Source organism: Eumetopias jubatus, unplaced genomic scaffold, assembly GCF_037043125.1.
Source record: "Eumetopias jubatus isolate StellerSeaLion01/CBP00866 unplaced genomic scaffold, mEumJub1_p1.0 scaffold_7, whole genome shotgun sequence".
NCBI classification, from domain to species: Eukaryota; Metazoa; Chordata; class Mammalia; order Carnivora; family Otariidae; genus Eumetopias; species Eumetopias jubatus.
This window is the reverse complement of record NW_028274813.1, coordinates 122,672,287-122,693,115: the sequence shown is the minus strand read 5'-3', so window position 1 is coordinate 122,693,115 and position 20,829 is coordinate 122,672,287. Positions and strand designations below refer to the sequence as shown.

At 60.3% G+C, this 20,829-nt stretch overlaps 1 protein-coding gene across 2 annotated transcripts; it reads right to left on the bottom strand.

Annotated features, from left to right (window-relative positions):
* Positions 1-634: 634 nt before the first annotated feature.
* FURIN (furin, paired basic amino acid cleaving enzyme) lies at positions 635-12,120 on the bottom strand. Of its 2 annotated transcripts, none has more exons than XM_028122162.2 (16): positions 11,995-12,120; positions 8,030-8,362; positions 7,529-7,627; positions 7,326-7,421; positions 6,846-6,974; positions 6,659-6,735; positions 6,299-6,387; positions 5,617-5,789; positions 4,986-5,198; positions 4,458-4,558; positions 4,272-4,375; positions 4,063-4,180; positions 3,758-3,937; positions 3,213-3,337; positions 2,986-3,096; positions 635-2,793 (listed from the first exon to the last, which is right to left on the bottom strand). In XM_028122162.2, exons 2-16 carry the CDS (start codon positions 8,201-8,203, stop codon positions 2,204-2,206), a joined length of 2,379 nt encoding a protein of 792 aa, XP_027977963.1. In that variant the 5' UTR covers positions 8,204-8,362; positions 11,995-12,120; the 3' UTR covers positions 635-2,203. The 2 variants fall into 2 exon arrangements, with proteins under 2 accessions (XP_027977963.1, XP_027977962.1); XM_028122161.2 differs by lacking the exon at positions 11,995-12,120 and adding an exon at positions 10,762-11,467.
* Between the last annotated feature and the right edge of the window lie 8,709 nt (positions 12,121-20,829).

Sequence of the window (20,829 nt, the reverse complement as noted above, 5' to 3'; positions counted from 1 at the left end):
AGGGGAAGGGGGAAGCCTGCTCCAGGCCTCCCCACCCCATCGGATTCCCCTAGGAGGGCTCAGGCGCCAGCCAACATTTGAATAAAATTTCCAAGTAAATATCCCCGAGGAGAGACCTCCTTCTCGGGCACAGGTCCTGGGGAACCGGCCACCACTCCCCAACCCGAGGCAGGGGCTTCCTGTCCCAAGGGAAGCTGGGGGAGGGGGGCGCTGGCCGCAATGGGGGAGTGGACAGGTATGGAGTTTCCTGACTGGTCACCGGCCAGCAAAAACCATCTATCCTGGTTCAGTCGGGCTCCACCGTAGACCTCAGCCCTACAGCCAAGGGAGATCCTGAGCAAGGCGGGGGGAGACCGCTGGAGACCAGGCCTGTGGGGGTGGAAGCCCTCTGCTTGTACTACTTTTGGGGCTCCCATGTCCCACACCCTGGGGCTTGTCCCCAGCTGCTGCCTTCTTCCACAGCCCACCGCTCCCCCAGGGAGGCCCTAGAACTCCGCGGGAGACGGCCTTTGGAGTCCTGACTTGGGCCCACCTAGAGGCAAGCGGGACATCAACTGGCCCCAATCCCCGCCCCCATCCCGGATGCAGTCCCAGGGTCCCAGGAAGAACAACATCACCACACTGGAGACCAGGCCTGGTTTGCATAGTCTGCACGTTTAATCACTTTAAAACCTCTAACATTATCTCGTGTCCATTAAATAGAACCAACAATGCTGGGCCTGTTTAAATTACAAGGAAAAAAAAAAATCACTGGGCACCAACCCAGTATCTTACAAAATCAGCCAGGCTGGCCACAAGGGTGGGGGGATGGGAGAGGAGGAGACACCCCTAGGCAGGTGGCTGGGTGCCAGAAAGGGCTGGGGGAGAGAAAGAAAAGAGGGCTCCCAGATGGGGGGGGTACTGATTGTCCTAATGGGAGGGGTGCGAAAGGCACGTCAGAAGAGGGGGACTTAAGGGGGCAGAACAGGTCAGTGCTTTCTCCACAAGGGCACAGTGTTGGAGGGGGCTCGGTGCCACCACCTGCCCGCCCCTGGCACTTGGAGAACCAGTGACCCATGAGCCCTTGGCACGATGCGCCCCATCTGAAACACGGGTGACAGCCTGCCCCTCCCACCACGATCCCCTTTCCTAGGGCCCACCTGGCTTGCCCGCCTGCCTCTTCAGGACTTGGGGCTCAGCTCCTCCTCACTCCTCAGCAACATGCTGCAGCCCCCCACACCTCAGGGCCAGCGTAGCTGGGGGAACAGCAGAGTGGACAGTGGGTGTGGGAAGGTGGGTGGTCCAGCTGCTACCCCCATTACAAATACAAAAAAAAAAAAAAAAACCCAAAATCAGCATCTAAAGTGAAATAATCACAAAGTGAAAATATATCCTCAAACAGCCCCTGAGATCCCCACAGGGGAAAGCAGCATCGGGTGGGAGGCGGGAGAGGCCGGCTGGGCCACCGTCCCTCCCCACCACCCACCCAGGGGCTCCAGGACTGTGAGTGCCAACAGCCCAGGCAGCCCCGGGCTCAGAAAACAGGGACTTGGGCCCTGGCAGGAGGGGAGGGGGCCCGAAAAGGTAGGGTGGTCAGGACACCAGCACGGGGCTCGGCGGGCAGCCAGCTGTGGTGGAGGTGGGCAAGGGGGGACACACGCGCGTGCACTCACGTGCACACCCTAAAGCACCTGCCTTGCCTTGGTCCCTTCCTTTGATCGCCACTTCCTCAAGAGGCTCACCAACGTGGGGGACAGGGTCGGGGACACAAAAGCCCTTGGAGAGGTGGCCTCCTCCTTCAAATACCCCCTAGGCCAGCCTCCCTGCTGCCTGGATGGGGACCGTTATTGCTTTAGAGGGAACAGGGAAGGGAGAGAGCTGCAGCCCAGGTCAGGAATCCCCAAAGAGAAGGGCTGACCCTCTTCACTCCGCAGAGAACCCCGGCTGGGGCCTGGACCTTGGAAAGCTGCCCTAAAGGTTCCACTCCTTTCTCCACATGGAAGGGGTGCTGGAGGTGGGGGTGAGGCCCTCCCCGGCTCCCCAGCTGGTCCTGGGGCCCCACCTCAGGCAGCCAGGTGGCCCGAAGGTAGGGTGGGAAGCAGTCTCTGCCCCTCTTGCCTCCCAGGTGGGGTCCAAACCCAGTCCCAAGATAAAAAAATACTTTGGTGAATTAAAAAGTGCCCAAGGAGGGGATGGGCTTGAAGGGGCAGGCAGTAGGCGCTCGTCAAAGGGCGCTCTGGTCTTTGATAAAGGCGGTCCTCTCGCCCCGGCCCTCGTCTTCTTCTGAGTCAGATGGGCACTCTTCCTGCCAGGCTTCGGGGGGCAGCCCCTTGTAGGAGATGAGGCCACGGTCCATGGTGTACACCTTCACCCCCCGGAAGCTGAAGCCGGAGCGCAGCTGCAGGACCAGGAAGACAGTGACGAAGACCAGCACGATGAAGGCGCAGCTGAGGCCGGCCACCACTTCGGGCAGGTGTGAGGGCGGCAGCCCTGCCCGCGGCCGGGGCTCCGTCTCCACCTCGGCGGGCGGCGGCGGCGGCCGCTGCTGGGGCGACTCGCGGCTGCTCTGGCTCTGCCGGGAGCACGTCTGCTCCACAGGGTCCAGGGAAGCGTGGCTGGGGCAGCTGAGGCAGTCTGTGGGGGCCAGCCCCTGGCAGGTGGCGCACGAGCTGTGGCAGGGGGCGCAGACGCTGGCCCGGATGATCTCCACGTCATTCTCCGTGCTGTAGTGAGTATCGAGGACTTGGGGGGTGAAGCCTGGCGGGCAGTGCTGGACACAGCTCTTCTGGAGCAGGGAGAAGCCTTCCTCACAGACTGCCGGCAAGGGGGAGAAGGTGCGCGTCAGCTCAGCAGGCATGGCGGCCCCAAGCAGCCTCCAGCCCCCGACCTGTGGCATCCCGAGGTCTCTTCAAACCCGCTTTCCTCCTAGCCCTGGGCTTCAGGACAGGTCCCCTCTGTGCCCACCGCCCCCCCCCCCCCCAAGCCCCAGGAGCAACCACTACTGACCCACACAGGCCTGGCTGGTCGTGAGGGTCTTGCAGCCGCTGCTCTCGGGAGGCGGGTGCGACCCCTCGGGGGCCGTGCCATACAGCACGAGGGTGAACTTGGTCAGTGTCCCTATTCCAGGGTGGGGGAGGAGGCAAGAGTTAGGGAGCACTGGCACCGCTCCTGGAATCCCAGGGCCTGCCGGCTCCCATCTTTGTTCCCCCTCAGTCCTCAAACAACCCCAGTACCATAGTTGTTGGCTTCGCTGGTGTTTTCAATCTCCAGGACCCACTCGCCAGAGGGGTCCTCATCCCAGGAATGGGTTGTCATGAAGGCCCAGTCATTAAACCCATCTGCGGAGTAGTCGTGTGGCCTGGGGGAGAAGGGTGCCCATGGCTGTTGGAGGCCTCTGGGAGACCCCAGCCAGGGGACACCAAGGCCACAACACGTGGACCACACACCCTCCCCCAGTGCAGCGCCAACCCCACTGGGCTGGAAATGCCTGTAGCTGTTGTTTCCCAGTAGGCCAGATGTCCTCCACCACAAGATTCTGGAAACGTGCAGGGTGCTTGCTACACACGGGAAGGCACGCTACTGGCATGTAATGAGTAGAAGCCAGGAACTCCTTCGATGGGGGACAGTCCCTTAGGACAAAAGCATCCCTCCTAAAGTGCCAACAGCACCCGCACTGAGAAGACCGTGGTGGCCACCAAGAGTCTGTGACAAGTCCAGGAGGGTGAACGTGTGCGAGTGTGAGGGACGGAACAGGCTGGGCAGGGGAGAGGGCAGGCACCTGGCGGCCAGCAAGGTGGAGCGGGTGCCCATGGGGCTGACCAGGTGGATGGCCAGGTCGCCACGGCGATTGTAGGACAGGGTGAGGCGGGCCTGCGCGTGCTCTAGCCGTGTGATGTGGCTGGGCTCCCCCAGGCAGGCGGTCACCGTCTTCCGAACCTCCAGCCGCTTCCCGATGTCCCTGTGCAGACAGCAGGGACCGTCTGCCGGCCTGGCCTGGAGGGCGGGGCCTCACACACACACACACACCCCGACACCCCCCCTTCCCCTCCCCCACCCCGGCACCAGCTGCGAGCCAGGCCTCACTTGGGTTCAGTGAGGATGTCGATGATGCATTTCCGCTGGGGGGGCACCATCGTCCAGTTCTGGGCCAGGGTCACCATAGCACCCGCGTCCAACAGCCCGTAGCCGTATGAATGGCTCACTGCAGGGGCAGGGAAGGCTGGGTCATCTGGGAGGCAGAGGGCCCCCCTACCCTCCCCCAGCCCGTGCACTGGGGGAGCCCCTGTCCTCACCTTTCCGGCCCACACCGTTGGTGGCCCAATCGTTAGCATTGAGGTGGGCGGGCTTTGAGGTCTGTACCACCAGGTGCTGCATGTCCCGCCAGGTGAGGTTCTTACTGCAAAGGGGGGAGGGTGAGGCCCGGGGCTCCGGCCAAGGGCTGCCCTGCAGGAGGCACTGGTGGGGGCGAGGTTGCTTACTTGGCTTCCAGGGTGAGAGCGATGATGCCAGCTGCCAAGGGGGCCGAGGCCGAGGTGCCCGTGTGAGACTCGGTGCACTTCTGCCGCAAGTCCGTGGTCACCTGCCGGGAGAGCGGTGTGTTGGGCCCGTGATGGGTGGAGGGACTAGAGGGGCCACCTGCCCGCCCCCTGCCCACAGGCCCAGAGCACCAACGGATGGCAGGGGAGCCGGGGCCAGGACACCTCAGGCCCAGCTGCTGCCTCGCTCACTAGCTGTGAAGAGGCCAATGCCTGGCCCTCCCGGGGCCTCAGTTTCCCAAGGCACGAGGTGCTGAGCTCCAGGCTGGAGGCCATTCAGAGCCGTGCCCATCTTCAGAGAGTCTACACTTCTCAGGGGCTTCGCACAGCCCCATGGCCCCATTCCCAGCTCCCGTCCCACGATGACTGGGCCACCGATTCCCCCAGCCACATGTGGTCTGGGAGGGGGGGCCCTGAGCAGAGCCAGCAGGCAGCCCCACCTCCCGCCCCTCCCCCCCAGGCGGGACTCACGATCTGCTTCTCGTTCTGGTTGCCGCTGCTGTAGGTGGTGGCTAGCGTGGACGAGCAGGCCTCACTGTACCAGGGTACGTTGCCGAGCTGCGTGGCGCTGCTGATGGACAGCGTGTAGATGCTGTTGGTGTAGCCGTCACAGTTGCAGCTGTCGTGCTCCCGGCCCCCGTTCCCCGAGGCCCACACGAAGATGGAGCCCAGCCCGCCGCGGCCCTGCGGACAGAGCGCGCCAGGGTCACTCACAGATGGGGCCTGCGGGAGGCCTGGCGGGAGGGTGCCGCCGGGGGACAGGGCCCCTCGTCCGCACACACCACCCTGCTCCGCACCCCGTGAGACCCCCGCTGGGCCGGGCACTTGTGCAAGTCTGTCTGTTTGTGCTGAACAACAGACCCGGGCTGCTACTGAAATGCCCAGACCGGTGACTGCAGGGGCGGGAACGACAGGTGATTTCCACCTATTTTTCTCTTTTGCTATCTGTCTGGTCCATTAGCATTTTAATAAATAAGCCTTGTATAAACTAAGGTATAACACAAGAATAAATGAACAGGAACAGAAAAACATGGGGAAAAAAACTAGGGAGCAGACAGCACCCGGCCTGGCCCAAGGGGCTGCACAGGGACCCGCACCGCACCTGGCTAACCCCCCGGAAGAAGGCCTCCTCGGCGAGGCGGGCAGGTCCATCCACGGTCTTGCCGTCATCCTCAGGGCCCCAGCTAGCACTGTAGATGTGGATGTGGTTGGGGTTCAGGCCCAGTGAGCGAGCCTCCACCGCGTCTGTCACCTCGCCGTCCAGCATGCGCACCCCTGGCCACGGAGGGGGGTGAGGAGAGGGATGCTGCGTGGGTCTAGCCGCCAGGGGCACCCCCAAAGCACACCCAGCCCTGCACCCAGAGGATGTGCGGGGGAAGGCAGAGGCCGGTGCTGGGAAGCCTTGAGCCCCTAGCCCCCCGGGCCTATCTGCCTCGCCAGGCCAAGAGCCCGAAGGGAAAAAGAGAACACACCCTGCCCTCAACCACACAGCTTGGCTTAGAAGGAGCCTCTGGGTTCCCTAGGGGGTGTGGCGATCAAGGCCTGCCCTGTAAGGACTCGGTGGGGGTGGTGGGGATTCAGGGAGGCTCCTGCTAAGAAGCCCTGCCCTGCCCCGCAGCGCAGGGGACTCGGTTCTGAGCTGTCGCGAAGCCTCTAAGGAACAGCCACGTGGCCAAATGGATCCATGGATCCACAGTGGGAAAGTGACAGGCGCTGGCCGGATGGGAGAAAATCCCACCCGCAGGGCCCTCCCCATGGACAGGGTGGCCAAGGCCCACACCCACCTCCGATGCGGGCGTTGTAGGCCACGCCTACACCACAGACACCGTTGTTAGCCACTGCGGCCACCTCACCCGCACACCGTGTGCCATGCCTGCCGGGGCCAAGAGCACAGCATTAGCGGCGGACAGAGCGTGGCGGGTGCGGCCTGAGGGACAAGACGGGCCAGCACACCCCTCCAGCCACGGCCCCTGTCCCCTCCGACGCTCTCCGCTCTGTGGCCACCCCTGCTCTGACCGGAACTGCAGCAAGACCACAGAAACGTCAGCCTACTGGGGGAGTGGGTCTTAGTCCGGGCTCGACCGTGCTTCCTCAGTGGAAGGGAGGAGAAGGCAGGCAGGGGCTGGGGACCCGCCGTTGCTTACCTGTTGTCATTCATCTGTGTGTACCGCGGCTGGGGGTCAGGGTCCTGGTCGTTGACGTCGAAGCTGGCCCCGGGATCCTGCAGAGGACATGGCCATCGTCAGGAACAGTCTGACCACACTGGCAGAACAGGACCGCCCTGAGACACCCTTCACCGGGGATGGCTGCCTCCCTCCCCCACCTCCTCACATAATTGCCTGCCAAGTCTGGGTGGTTCTTCTCGATGCCATCGTCCAGAATGGAGACCACAATGCCATGCCCCGTGTAGCCCTGAGCCCAGGCCTCCTTCACGTTCAGGTCCCGCTGGGTGACGCCGGACTGCAGAGACACCCGCCCCATCACCCCAGCACTTACAAGATGTGGCTGGCTGTGTGCGGTCGGGGTACCGTGAAGAATCCCCTCACCACCCCGAAACCTCTTTCCCCGCCTGCCCCTGTGCCCGCAATGCCATCCCTGGCCGCCTGGGCTCCATGGGAGTGTCCAGAACTCTGGAAGGGCAGCCCCCAGGCTCAGCAGGAAGGGGCAGGGAGGGAGTGCTGGGCAGAGAGAAAGGAGGAGGAGGAGGGGAGGCCTCCACATCAGCCTCAGCCTCAGCCTCCCGCGGGAGCCCTCAGTGGCCAGATGGGTGCCGCCGGGGAGGAGTACCCACGACCCGAGGAGGCAACGTACCAGGTACCACTGCTGGGGAAATTTGGGGTCTGTGGGCTCCTGGTACACATCTCGTTTGGTCCTTCGCTTTGCCACCTGCTGCTCCAGCCACTGCACCTGCAGGGAGTGAGGGGGAGCCGGCGTGGGCGGAGGAGGGGGGCTCAAGCGGCTCCAGAGAGCGGCAAGGGAAGGGTGGCAGCCAGAGGGGCTGGGGCCACACTCACTTGAGGCTCCCTCTGCAGCCGGCTGTGCCGCGGGCGGTGAGGCGACAGGGACCGCTTTGTCACCGCTCGATGCCAGAAGTGGTAATAGTCGCCGAAGATCTGCAACAGAGCAGGGAGACTGGGCTGGGCTTTCCATCTGGCAGTCCCCGGGGAGGCAGCGGACGGGGGTGGACAACCGACTGCAAGGGGAGGCTCACGACGCCAGGGGGTGGTGGGGCATCTGCTCTCTGCCCAGGCCCCGGCCAGGGGGTGCAGGGGACGGAGAGGGACTCACCCTCCCGGGCAGAGTCTGGTCCCCTGAACAACCTCTGTTGGAAGCCCAAGGGCGGTACCAGCCACGGCTCCCATCCCCCTACGGCCACCCAGAACATGCTTCCTACCCAGATGGCCCTGAGAAGATAAGCCCACAGTCCCGGTCCCAGTGCCCAAACCCCTGCCCTCGCTGACCCCACCCCTGGCAATGACCCTGCGCCTAGGCCAGCTGGCAGTCGGCGCACCTACCTGGCCCAAGTTGAGGAAGCCGTGCTTGCGCGCCAGGCTGTCAGCCACGGCCGGGCCTCCGGGAACGTGCACGGCCCACGTGTTGGTGTAGACCTTCTGGGCACGGGCATCGGCTACCAGCAGGACCAAGGCTCCTGCCGCTACCACCCATAGCAACCAGGGCCTCAGCTCCATGGGGGGGCCGGTGGCCGGGACCCCGGAGCCCCCGTCTCCTTGGCCTGGTCACAGGGCCTCGGTTCCCACGTGCCTGCTCACTGCCTGTGGCCCGGGGCTGACTGGCGGGGGCATGGGGCCGAGCAGGGCAGGGCTGTGAGGGGAGGAGGGCCGCCGGCTCTGAGGGGAACAAGGGAGGAAGAAGGGTAGACAGTCAGTCCCCCCCCCACCATGTGCAAAAGCTGCCTTCCCACCCCCGTGGCTCAATCTAGGCCCGAAAAGGGCCCCCGGGGGAGACGGGTGAGAATCCAGCCCCCCAAGGTCAGCCAGCCAGCCAGATGGACCCCCCCCTACACACACACACACACACACACACACACACACACACACACACACACACACACACACACACACACACACACGGCTCCTAAGCCTCTCTCCACACAAGAATACGGAAGTGGGATGAAGAGTATCAGGCTTGAGTCATCCAAAATCAGAAACAACAACAGAATAAATGTTCACCGCAATCAAAGTGAAAAAGAGATGGGTTATAAAGCAGTATGTATACATGACCCCATTTTGTTTTTAAAGAACTATTTATACGTGTGTATTTATATATAACCACAAAACAAAATCTGGAAGGACACATGCTAAAACGTTAACCAACGATTCTCTCAAGATGGTGACGATTATGAATATTATTTTCTTCTTTGTGCCACTGTATATTTTCCAAATTACCTAGGTATACTTCATAAAATGTTGGCTTTTCAAAGTTTTTTAATGGGTGGTGTCTACCCAGCTCACCAGGGGTTCCTGGTTCAGCAAAGCAGACCCAGCCACAGGGAGTTACCTGCATGAAGACCCACAGCCCTCTGGGAAGAAACAGCGGGTGACCCTAGGAGGGATGGGGCTTTGGGGCTGAGCACAGGGGATCCCAGTGGCTTCACCTCCCTCCATGGGCAGACCCCAGACCAGTGTCCGTCAGCAAAGTCAGGGGCCCAGACTCTTCTGAGGCTGTTTCCTGGGGAACACTGGAGCCACCCAGCCCTGCGCTGCGCAGGTCCTGGGCGCAAAGGCCTCCGGCAGCCCCCTTGCACTCCACGCCCACCGGCCTTGCGTAATCCGAGCCCAGGCAGCCAGGGCAAACACTGGCTGCTGCGCCAGGAGCACCAAGGTGAGGCTGAATCAATAGTCTGCGTGTTGTTTTTCCTCCTTCAGCAAACAGACAGCGGGACCTCTCTGCTCGGGGCCACATAACTGTCCCCACAGAGGGCCCCTGACTAGCCAGAAGCCAAGCCCCTGGGGTGGGGAGAAGCTGGGGGAGGCCCCAGGGGGGCTGTTGGAGGTATCCTGCCTCAGTGCCAAGCTCACTGAGCAGAGGGCCTGCCCACAGGGCCCCAGATGCCCCCACCACTCCCAGCCCCAAAGGAGGCCACTCTGCCAGACGGCTGAAATGAAGCTCCCCAGCTCACCCAGGCCGTGGGGAGCTGGGCAGGCGGGTTCACCACTGGGAAACCTTGCCCCTCCAGGGGCTACCCTCAGCCACAACCAGCCTTGCCGGCCGCTCCTACTGCAGTCCCACCCTGCAGCCTGGGAGGGACTCAACACACAATTCCCAGGGTATTTTCAGTTTACACCAAAATAACCTGACAGCTGATGGCAGGAGGCATCCACAATACGGCTCCTCCTCACCCTGGATGGGGCAGAGTCCACGGGGCTCCAGGACAGGCCCATGATGCCTTGGGCATCCAAGTTCCAGAAAGCCAGTCTTAGCAAAGGCTGGGTGGCCAAACATAGGCCCTAGGGTGTGAAGAGATGCCAAGCCCCTCATTTAACAGAGGATGTGGGGCCCTGAGGGCAGAGCCACGTAGGAACAAGGCCGCTTCTGCTCCTCTGCCCACTGCAATAGCCCCCTCTTGGGTCCAGATGGCAAGTAAAGCTGCCCCGGACCACAGTGCCGTGAGCCCTGCCAAAGCCCCCAAATCAAGACGGGCTCATCTGGGTCTAGCCTGGGTTCCAGCACATTGTGAATGGAACTGCAGCTGCTTGGTCTTAAAGGTGATTAACCAACTATTTAATTACCCTGCAGCACCCAAAAAGAAAACAGGCTTCAGGCACGACCCAACTATCCCCCAAGAAAGGGCTTGCCTCCCTCTGCCCAGCATCCCTAGCCATGGTGAGCTGTGGATATGGCTTCCACAGAGCCCCGAAGCGCCCCCCCACCCCCAGCCCTACCTCAGCATCCTGGAGGGAAGGAAGATTTCCCACCTCCCTCCCTCCCAAAAGAGCAGGCTCTGAGAACAATGAATGAATGGGCTTCTCCCCACCCCCATCCCAGACTCTGACTCACCCTCTGAGTCCCAGTTCAGCTTAAACACCCCCCCCCCCCCCCCCCCCCGGCCACCAGGCTGGCTGTATTTCTAGCCTCCTGCGATGCCCCTTCACATGGGACTGAGCTCTGGGCTGTGGCCCCAGAGAGAGCTGGGAGTGCCCTTCCTCGCTGTATTCTTAGGCAAAGCCCTTTCTCCAGAGGTCCCAGGAACCTCCGACACCGCTCTGAGGCATCAAACTGAACCTACCCCCAGGTCCGGAGGGTCTGGTGTGTACAGGATCCAGTCTCTCTAGCAGAGACACCAAGCCAGGTCCTGTTACAGGCACTGAGAGGCTCCCCTGAAATTCTGATTTCCAGTCTCCGCTCAACTATTCATTTGCTGTGCGACCTCGAACAAGTTACTTCCTCTCTCTGGGCCTCAGTTTCCTTGGTGGTAAAAACTGCTAGATATGAGATTTTCAAACTTTTTTTTAAAGCCACATAATCCTTTTTTTTTTTTTTTTAATCAAATCTTATGTGAAAGCCCCATAGAGGAAACAGTAAAATTTGGGCTGCTCTCGTTGAGAGGCGTCAAGCTTCGCTAGTCTGTGCTCCGTCCCCACCTGGCCAGCAGCTGCCCAGCCCTCACTAGGCCACATCACCCGGGTTCCCCTCACGCTTCCCGAGTCAAAAATAGAATTCCAACACCCTCTCCCGGCAGAGGGTCTGCACCCCCCTCCCCGGGGCACGCGGAGAGCAGGTACAGACCAGACAAGTGACTGCTGTCAGACCTGTCTGGCAAGCAGACAGCCCCGCAGCCCAGCCACCCCACGGGGGCAGCAGGGGCCTGCGCCAGGCCTCGGCGGGAGGCAGCCCCAGCACCTACCTGAGCCAGCCTCCCCGAGCCCGCAGAACCCGCACCTGCGTCTCCGTCGCCCAGGTGTGCGGGCGGGGGCGAGGCCGGGCCGGGGAATAATCCCCTCCGCCCGGCGACCGGCCGTTCCTCCCCTCCCCGGCGGCGGAGTGGGCGAGCCGGCGGCGGCGGCCCCCGGCGGCCGGCGGGGAGGCGGGAGCACCCGGCGCCTCTGGAATTCTCTCCCCATCCCGCCCCCAACGGGGGCCCCCGCAGACGCTTCCTGAGGTCAGAGGGCTCGCCCCGGCCCCAAGCGGAAAAGTACCGGCACGGGCAGGGGGTCGGGGGCCGGGGGCCGGGGGCCGGGCCCGGCGCGCTCAGGTGGGCTGCAGGGCGCCCTTCCTGCTCCCCGCGGCTCCACCCTCCGGCCGGCCCCCGAGCCAGTTCCGAAGGCCGGGCGGAGCAGCCGGGGCCTGGGGCGGGGGGGGGGGCCCGGGTCAGGACGGCCCCGACCCTCCCCCGCCGGGGCGCCGGGGCCGCGGAGCCCGCTCCCGGGGCACAGCGGCCCAGTCCGGCCGGCTCTCTCCGGGCCCGGCGCCCCCGCGCCCCGGCGCGCTGCCTCCCCGGGCCCCGCGCCCTCCTGCTTACCCGAGGGAGCCCGGGCGGGTAACTTTTCCAGGCGAGCGCCGCGGCGGCTCGGGCGCCCCTCGGCCGAGCGGAGAGCCCGGCGGCGGGGGCCTGGGCTCGGCGCCGTCCCCGCGCCCAGCAGCAGCGTCACCGCGCGGAGGCGGGGAGGCGCGGCGGGCGGTCCTCGGCGCGGCCCGCGACCAGGGGCAGGGCTCGGCCTGGGCTCGGGCTCCAGCGCGGGCGGGGGCAGCGGCCGGGGCCCGGCGACGCTGCTTGTTTACTCCCGTCGCTGTCAGCGGCTGCGGCGGCCCGGGCTCCTCCTCCTCCGCCGCCGCGCCCCTCCCCCTCGCGGCGCCACCTCCGCGCTCCCGGCCCGCCGCCGCCGCCGCCGCCGCCGCCGCCGGCCCGCCGCCCATGCCGCCTGCGTCCCGGCCGGCGTTGGGCGCCAGAGCCGCGCGCACCCAGAACGCCGGGCCCCGAGCCCAGGCCCTGCGGCCTTCTGGGGCGCCCGCTGCCTCCGGCGCCCGGTAGGGGCAGGTAGAAAGTGGGGCCGGAGATCCCGAAGCCCGGGCGGCCGCCCGGCGCGTCCCCACACCCCCTACCCCCCGGCCCCGCTGCCCGCGCCCCCGCGCCCGGCTCTGCGCGCCCCAAGCTCCCGGGGCAGGCGGCGGTGGAGACCCGAACTCGGAACCCTCGGCTCGGGCTGCCAAGGGCTTGAGGAGGCACTCCGAGCTCGGTGTCGGCTGGATTGTGGGGGAACCGGCCCTCTCGTCCCCAACCCCCCACGACTGCCCCATTCCTGAGCCAGGAATTTGGGCATGACCCAGTTAAGTGTCCCGGGGGACCGACCTGGGGTAGCTCCCCCTGAGAGCGAGGCGAGGCACCCCTTCCCAGGCCTACTGTTAGGGGAGTCACGACTGTGTGCGTCTATATAGACAGGTGGATAAGCTGAACCAGCAGCCCACGCCTTTTACTTTTTTTTTTTTTTTTTAAAACACCAACCGCGGGCCAGGCACTGGGACAGTCACTTTACATTACCTCCTTCTTAAGTACATTATTTAATCCACATAATCCCTCCGGCCGACATTATTAATCCCATCTTACAGATAAGGAAACCGAGGAGCACAAAGTTAAATAATTTGCCCAAGGTCCCCCAACTAGCAGGCCTCAGAGCCTGGGCGAGATCTGGGGCTTTGGCAGAGCCTGAATCCAAGCCACTTGCAATATACCAACGGGCTCCTCTCCCTCCCTGGGTCCCTGCCCTAGAAAACGTCTGTGCTACTTGGCTGAGGCGGCCACTGCTTGAGCTGAGAAAGAAAAGAGGGGAAATGTGGCCAAGGGCTCCCCGGGCTGGGTTATTCCAAGGTCGTGGAGCAGTCTCTGCCCATCCCTTCCTGCTCCCTGTGAGGTTACCTGGCAGGACAGTATTATCCTCTGGTGTCCTCAACACAGGGGGTAATGACAAAACCCAACACCGCCCAGTGCTCCCTATGGGCCAGGTGCTGTTCTTGGCTCTTCTCCATGTGTTAACTTATTTCTTTCTCCCCACAAACCCCACCAGGTGGGTACAATACATTTTCCTTTGGCACCTTTTATGTAGCATTTATGTCTACATTTTACAGAAGAGGAAACCGAGGCCCAGAGAGGTCAAGTAGTATCCCTAAGGTCACTGGGTGGCAAGTCAACTGGCAAGCCGGGGTCCAGATCCCCGGGGGCACTGTTGCATACCCCGCCCCCTTGGACAAGTTACTTCCTTCTGAGAGCCTCCATTTACTCCTCAGTAGAGCAGAGATGATCCTCAACGAATCGATGAGGTACCACTGGGACACCCTTTCAGATGCCGCGGAAATTGGAAACTCAGGTTGCAATGTGGGGTTCCGAAAGTCGGGCTGGGGCTAAGTCTGGTTGGCTCCCACTCAGGGTGGGAACTTCCCTCCCAAGGAGCTTAGGCTCCTGGGGCCACCCTGGGGTAGCCCCACCAGCTGCGGAGCAGCGTTTGGGAAAACAATGCTTGTGCAGTCAGACTGAGGCAGGAAGTGAGTCATGATTCTTCCCTAGTCTATGAGCTAGAGAACCCCATTGAGAGGAAATTTGGACTGGGCTAGCCCCACCTAGGCTCGGAGTTCCCTAGTGCCCTTCCCACTTGTCCTCTGGCCTTGGAAGAAAGGTCACCGCAGAAAGGGAGCAATCCTGGCCGCCTCGAGGTGCCGCACCCATCCCCGAGGCTGGCCCCAGGGGCGCTGCAGCGGGTCTCAGGACGGGGAGGGGCCGGCCCTGTCTCAGAGGGCCGCCACCCCGGCAGGGCCTGACTCTCCAATCCCGCCTTGGGCAGGAGGTGGAATTCTTTCAGCTGTGTTGCTCAGAGGTGCATCCCTTGAGGGGAGGAGGGAGAGAGGCCTGAGCGAGTGAGCACCTGTCCTTACTTCGCCCAGAGCATCTTTACCTTCGTCCGTCTCCAATTTGGGAGTTTCACACACAATTGTATTTTACAACAGTCCTCTTTGCTAAAACGGATTTGGAAGCCACTCTCCATGAGACGAGGCCCTTCTGGAGAGAATCCCACCTTGCCACAGCTGGTGACCGTTAGCCAACTTCTTCCTTTATCTCCCCCGAAACAAGTCCTGGGGGTATGTATTGTTCTTTGGATCACGCCCAAACATTTTCCCTGAGGCCTTAACACCTGAAGGAGCTAAGCTGCCCCTGAAGCCCAGGTCCACCACCCCCCCCCGCCCCCCCCCCCCGACTTAGGGCCTTAAGAACCCAGGGGTCTCTGGATCCGTTTACCAGTTTTACACAGCAGTTGATAAGATGGTGGCACCACATGACAGAAGCCTGGAGCAGGAAAGCCTGGGGGTGGGGTGGGGGTGGGGGGAAGCAGGGCCTGCCGGGTAAGGCCCGAGGGACAAAGGGGCTGCGAAGGGGGTTCCCACCTTCCTAGCAAGGCTCTGGGAGGAAGGATCCAGCCAGCCAGGCCTCTATCTTCGAAGTGGGGCGAATCTGCAAGGCTCCTGATGGCAACCACCATCCTGTGGCTACGTTCACCCAGACACTCGCATGTCCCTGAGTGCTCCCGGGGGGGGTCCTCTTCTCCCCAAATCTCTTCCCCGCTCTCCGGCACCTCAGAGCCCTCCACAGCAGCACCCACACCTGGCTTTAATCAGACCCATTCGTGCGTGCATGTTAGGGCCCCTGACAAAATAACTGGTACTTTTTCTGAAAGGGTGGTATTTTGAGAGCTTTTTTTGTTTTCTTCCTTTTTGCTTACCTGCATTTTCAGGAATGTCTACAGTAACTTTTCTAATAAAATAATTAAACCTTGAAGTCATGCAAAATTGAGTAAAGCATGCCCATACTTCACCAGCTAGCGCCTGAACACCTGGGGTCCATCCTGAGCACCTCCGCCACCTGCCGGGGGCGACAGCCAGGCTCCTTCTGTCTGGTCACAGGGCAGGGCCTCTTCAGTTCTGGCTAAACCACTTTGGGAAAACCTCCTTTATATGACAGGCAAACAGGGTGTCTGTGGGTGGGGGGAGGAGCCAGAAGTGATTGGGAGCTGACATCTGAACCCAGCACGGCCAGCCCTCCTCATTTTCCTAGTTATTGGGGTGGGTCTGCGCTTACCTTTGCCTTGTGGCTCTGCCACATCCCCAAGTCATTTACCGGCTTAATGGCTTCTTTCTGCCCACTTTGTGTCTTCTTCCTCGCCCTCAGTGCCCCAGCCAGTGTTACCCACAGTTGGGCACCTGACAGGTGCATCGGGTGCAGTCTAGCCTGGCTGACATTCATTGAGCACCTGCTGCATGCGGGGTCCTGGTGCCTCAGTGCTGAGTCCCTTAGAGCTTGTCCTCAGGAAGCCAGTGACCACCTCTGCCAGGGTTGGAAGGAGGTGCCTGTGAGGACACCAGTGTCCCCGAAAATCTGCACCCTCCCGTGCCCTTCCTTCTCCCTCTTGATCCAGAAAAGTAAAACAGTTCATTTTCATGACTTCTTGTTGAGTTTTCCAATCAGTTTGTCATCATCCAGAATGGGGTTTCTCAACGTCAGCACTATTGACCACTTGGGCCACCTGATCATTCTTTTTTTGTGGGGACTGTCCTGTGTATCGTAGGATGTTTAGCACTATCCCTGGTCTCTAAACACTAGGTGCCAGGAGCACCACCGCCCCATCGTGACAACCAAAAAAACACCCCCCAGACATTGCCTAATGTCCCCCGGGGTTGGGGGGGGCAGAGTCGCCCCCAGCAGAGAGCCACTGGTCCAGAGCGAGGAAGGGGAATGGTGCCGGAGGCGGCTGGTGAGCCCGGGTGCGAGACAGCAGGAGTTGTCTATGTGCCGAGACAGTTGGCAACAAGGGAGAAAACTGCCAGGCCTCAAACCGCCTGTCATAGCAGCACAACAATGGGGCCATTTAGTGTCCAGGGCAAACAGTCCTGGGTGTCTCTACAGCATCTCTTCGGTAACATTCGTGATAAAGCCAAATCCAGGGTAAGAACAACCATGGTGATCACACTGTTTCCTAAGGTTGGGGAGACAGCTTTGCCGTAAATATGTATTTAGAAAGCAGATTGGTAGCTGCTTGGGGAGGAGGGGCCAGGAGAGGCCGGAGGAAACTTTCAGGAGTGACGGAACAGACTTCATTAGCTTGATTGTGTGGAGGGTTTCATGGGTGTGTACAGACATCAAAATGGGTCAAGCTGTACCCTTTAAACACGTGCAGTTTACAGTGTGTCGATCATCTCGACTCATCTGTTTTTAAAATGTATTTGTCTCAAGTTTTAGTGCTTGAAAGGCATTATTTTGGAAAATTGACTAACATGCACTAGCCTGCTTCTTTTTTTTTTTTTAAAGATTGTATTTATTTGAGAGAGAGAGAATGAAAGAGAGAGAGCACGAGAGGGAAGAGGGTCAGAGGGAGAAGCAGACTCCCCGCTGAGCAGGGAGCCCGATGCAGGACTCGATCCCGGCACTCCAGGATCATGACCTGAGCCGAAGGCGGTCGCTTAACCAACTGAGCCACCCAGGCGCCCTGCACTAGCCCGCTTCTTGACCATGACGGATAAATTGGGGGTCCTTAAGATCAACGTGGTACTCAAGAAGAAAACAGAAAAAAAAAAAAAAGAAGAAGACGATCACGGGCCTCAAGGCTGGCCTAAGAAAGGAGGGAAAGCCAGCGTGAAGCCGGTGAGAGCCGGGTTCCCCCCTCCCCGCCGCTCAGGGGAAGCGCAGGAGATCTGCCCTTGGAGCATGCTATCAAACGAACGTGTCTGGAACTGTATTATCAGGGGCTTGGGGAAATGAAATGACAAATGTGGTGCTGGCTGCCAGGAAGGGAACAGATGATTCTGGACCTTACAGGCTCCTCCACTAACTTTAATCCCTAAAACAAACATTGCTGGGGAGAAAGTCAATTAATACTGGAGGAGGGTGGGCGCTACCGCTCAGTGGGGCACGGTACACCCGCGGAGCAGAGAGCCCTTACGGGGGCCACCTGCCCATTAAAGGCACCAGCGCTAGTGCCCGAGGGGGTGCACTTGGCAGGGCGGGGTGCTGGAGATGCCCAGGAGGGAGAGTCATTGCAAACAATGAGGGGCTTCGAGAGCTTTTTAGCTGATGGAGACACCCAACCAAGGTTCTCAAGAACCTGTGAGTGCGGCCGGGGAGCGAGGGGAGGACTCGGGTGAGGCTAAGGTATTGGGACCGTGAGACCCTGTTTGTGGAGGGTTGATTGTGCACCAGGCGTTTCATACGTTCGTTCCTTAGACATTGACTGAGCACCTGCTGGGTGCAGGACCTCCTCCAGGGCTCCAGTTGTGGTAAGGGAGGCAGACAGCGGGTAGGTAAGCCAGGTTCCAAGAGGAGTCCAGATCACTGTAAGTTCTCTGAAACACAAATCATAAAGACGGTCATGCGGAGGGGCGGGGAGGGCGGGGTGGCAACGGCCGCTGTGGGGCGACGGCCGCTGTCCCTAGGGTGATCAGGGAAGGCTTCTTGGAGGAGGTGATCCTGGAGCCGAGGCTCAAGAAGGAGGCAGTGATGTGGAGATCTGGAGAGAGGGCGTCCCAGGCCAAGGAAACTGGGAGGTCACAGGCCTGGGCGTGAGCTCGTGTGCTTGGGAAGCAGACACTTCTTGGTGCGGTGGGAGCAGCCAGAGCGGAAGAGATGAAATGGGAGGGTAGGTCAAGGCCAGGTTGTGGAGCCCGGTGGCAGGCCAGTCAGAGTGTTGAACTGAATTCCCAGAGCACTGGACAGCTTTGGGGAAATGTTAACTAATTTACCTCTTTGCAAGGTTCTCTGACTACAGTGGGGAGAAGACACGCAGGGGGTACGAGTGGGAAGCCCCACAAAAGCCCTGCGCGGGAGGCACCGTTAGCGACCCTCCCATGTTCCCTGTGGGCTAGGGGTCTGCCTAGGGGAAGCTGAGTGACTTTCATAGCTTGGTCAGCGGGTTTGTGGGCTCCTGAGTAAGCCTGGGAAAGATGGGGTGTCACTCATCACCTTGAGAAACCAGCACCTCTGCAGGCCAAGAGTTGGCCAGGGTTGCCAGGTCTGCAGTCATCCCACTACAGCGGGGGCTGCTCGGGTGGGCTCAGGGATGTCTTCCAAAACCACACCTATGTGGGCGTCCTAGCAAGTGACTGGGCAAGGGGGTTGCTTTGAGTGAATGCCTGAAAGTCACAGGGCACTCGTTCGCTGATTCTGTGACGGGGCTAAGTGCTTTGTGCTGGTGGCTTCATTTATGGCTCAGAACACCCCTGAGGCAGGCTCCATTAGTAGCCCCATTTTACAGATTCGGAAACTGAGGTCCGGGCGGCTTGCTGGGAGTCACAGTTAGGAAGAGGGAGACCCACGGTATGAACCTGGGGACCCGTAATGGAAAGCCCACATACTTAAACCACTCAGCTCTCTGCCTCTAGAAGAGGCTGAATCACAAGCCCCAGTTCCCTCAGGCGTCGTGGCGCAGGCTGCTCGGCTGTGATTCACCTTTGACTCTTCTTTGGACAAGGCCCGCTTGGCCACATCCTCCCAGAAGTCCATGTTGCCGTTTCTGGAACGTGCGTCCTGCTGCGCCGCTGACCCGCTCTGCCCCCACACACACCTTGCGGGAGGCCTTCCAGGTGTGCTGGTTGTCTGTCCAGATCCCGCTCTGAAGGCCCCCTGGGCAAATTACATCACCTCCTGGGGCCCCAGTTCCCTCCTCTGGAAGATGGGATAAAAATCTACCCCGAGCATCAGGTGATACCTGTAAAGTGCTCAGCCCGGCACCTGGCTGGAATTGATGGCCTCTCTGATTAAACGGCCCCCTCCTTCCTTCCGAGGCAGGAATGCTTCCTGATGCTTCCACGCTGGCCTAAAACCAGGCTCTCGGGCTCGAAATCTCTGCCCTCACTGCAGCTCCTCTGGGGCTGTCAGACTTTTTTTCTCTTTCCTGGACAGGAGAGTTGCTAGCCTCCTCGCACTGCTGTCTGTGCTCGAGGCGGCCTTTGGGGTGGCCTGGGCCCTGGGTGGCCCGCGAGGTGACTTGTACCCATTCTGCAAGCTTCCTGCTCCTTCGCCCTCTTCTCTCTGAGGTCAGAGACCTGCAGGCAGTCTTCCCGTCTTGGTCACATCATGACTCGCAGAATATGGGGGCAGCCCGCTGGGGCAAATGGACCAGGCTGGTTGGGGCTGGCGGGGCCTTGCCGGCAGCAGCCACCCCACATCCTGACGCCTGCTTGCAGGGCTGTAGGAGCCATTTCAGGCACACTAGAGGGCAGGGCTCTCGAAGGGGCACCTGGCGGGCTGGCCACATGGGGGACAGGTGGCTACACCCCATCTCCCAGCACCGGCCACAGCATCGTGCTCTCTGGGCTCACTCTTCAGAGAGCCCTGCCAGGGCTAGTCCTCCTGACCCTCTCATTGTTTAGACAGAAGGAATACTTCCAGAGAGTATTCTAGGAAGATAGTTCTCCTGGGAAGCAATAGGGCTCTTTATCAGCGACAGTGTGCTTCTAATCCGAGCCTTGTACATTCCCTTTATGGGACAGAGACCCCTGCAGCCTACCCAACGCCGATTGAGGTACATTATTTTTGTTCTATTAGGTGTACATTCCTTGTCACACTTCTTATGCAGCCATCCATCCAGAATGATTCAAAGGTCAACACCATACAGAAAAATACATAGAAAGCGATCCTACCTCAGCCCCTTCTACACGGCCCCCCGCTACACCTGAGCACCAATTTTTACTAGATCTGATTTATCCTTCCAGAAAGAATATATATATATACACACACACACACACATACACATTTATCTTTCTCTCCATGTATATTCTTATACTACCCCCTTCTTATCAAAAGGTAGCATATAACAATTTGTTTTTTACTTAGCTATACATTCTGGAGAAACTCACATAACAAATACAAACAAAACTACAAACCCAATACAATTCAAAATGAACATTTGTCTAAAGGGAAGGATGATGTTGTTTGGCTGAAACCAATCATCGCCGCTTGTGGGGACGTGGGACTGACCAATGAGAACAGCGCTCCTTTTGGGTTTGAGATGCCTACGGATGCTGCCATGTGCTGGGAATGACTCAGTGCTCCCACTACTTTTCTCTATTTGAATTACTGCAGTACTTCTGTTTACACAGTGGGCTGTTACATCATTTGGCCTTCACTTGGCTTCAACGCATCATTTACGCATTAAATCCGCCTCTGTTCTTTTCTTGTTAGCCAGCAGCAATTAAAAAGGACTGCTTGATGCCAACACAATCATAAACACAAATGCAAACTTGGGCAGTGAAATCCTGTGTCAACAGTAGATTGTAAGGTGGTCAGGCCGACAGTAATGATGATGAAAATAATCGTAATGGC

Coding starts and splice junctions, on each gene's coding strand:
- FURIN (XM_028122162.2), bottom strand. CDS start 8,203: ATGGAGCTGAGGCCCTGGTTGCTATGGGTGGTAGCGGCAGGAGCCTTG. Junction 4,181..4,271: donor CAACGGTGTGGGCCGGAAAG/GTGAGGACAGGG, acceptor CTGCCCCTGCAG/TGAGCCATTCATACGGCTAC. Junction 2,794..2,985: donor GACCAGCCAGGCCTGTGTGG/GTCAGTAGTGGT, acceptor CCTTGCCGGCAG/TCTGTGAGGAAGGCTTCTCC.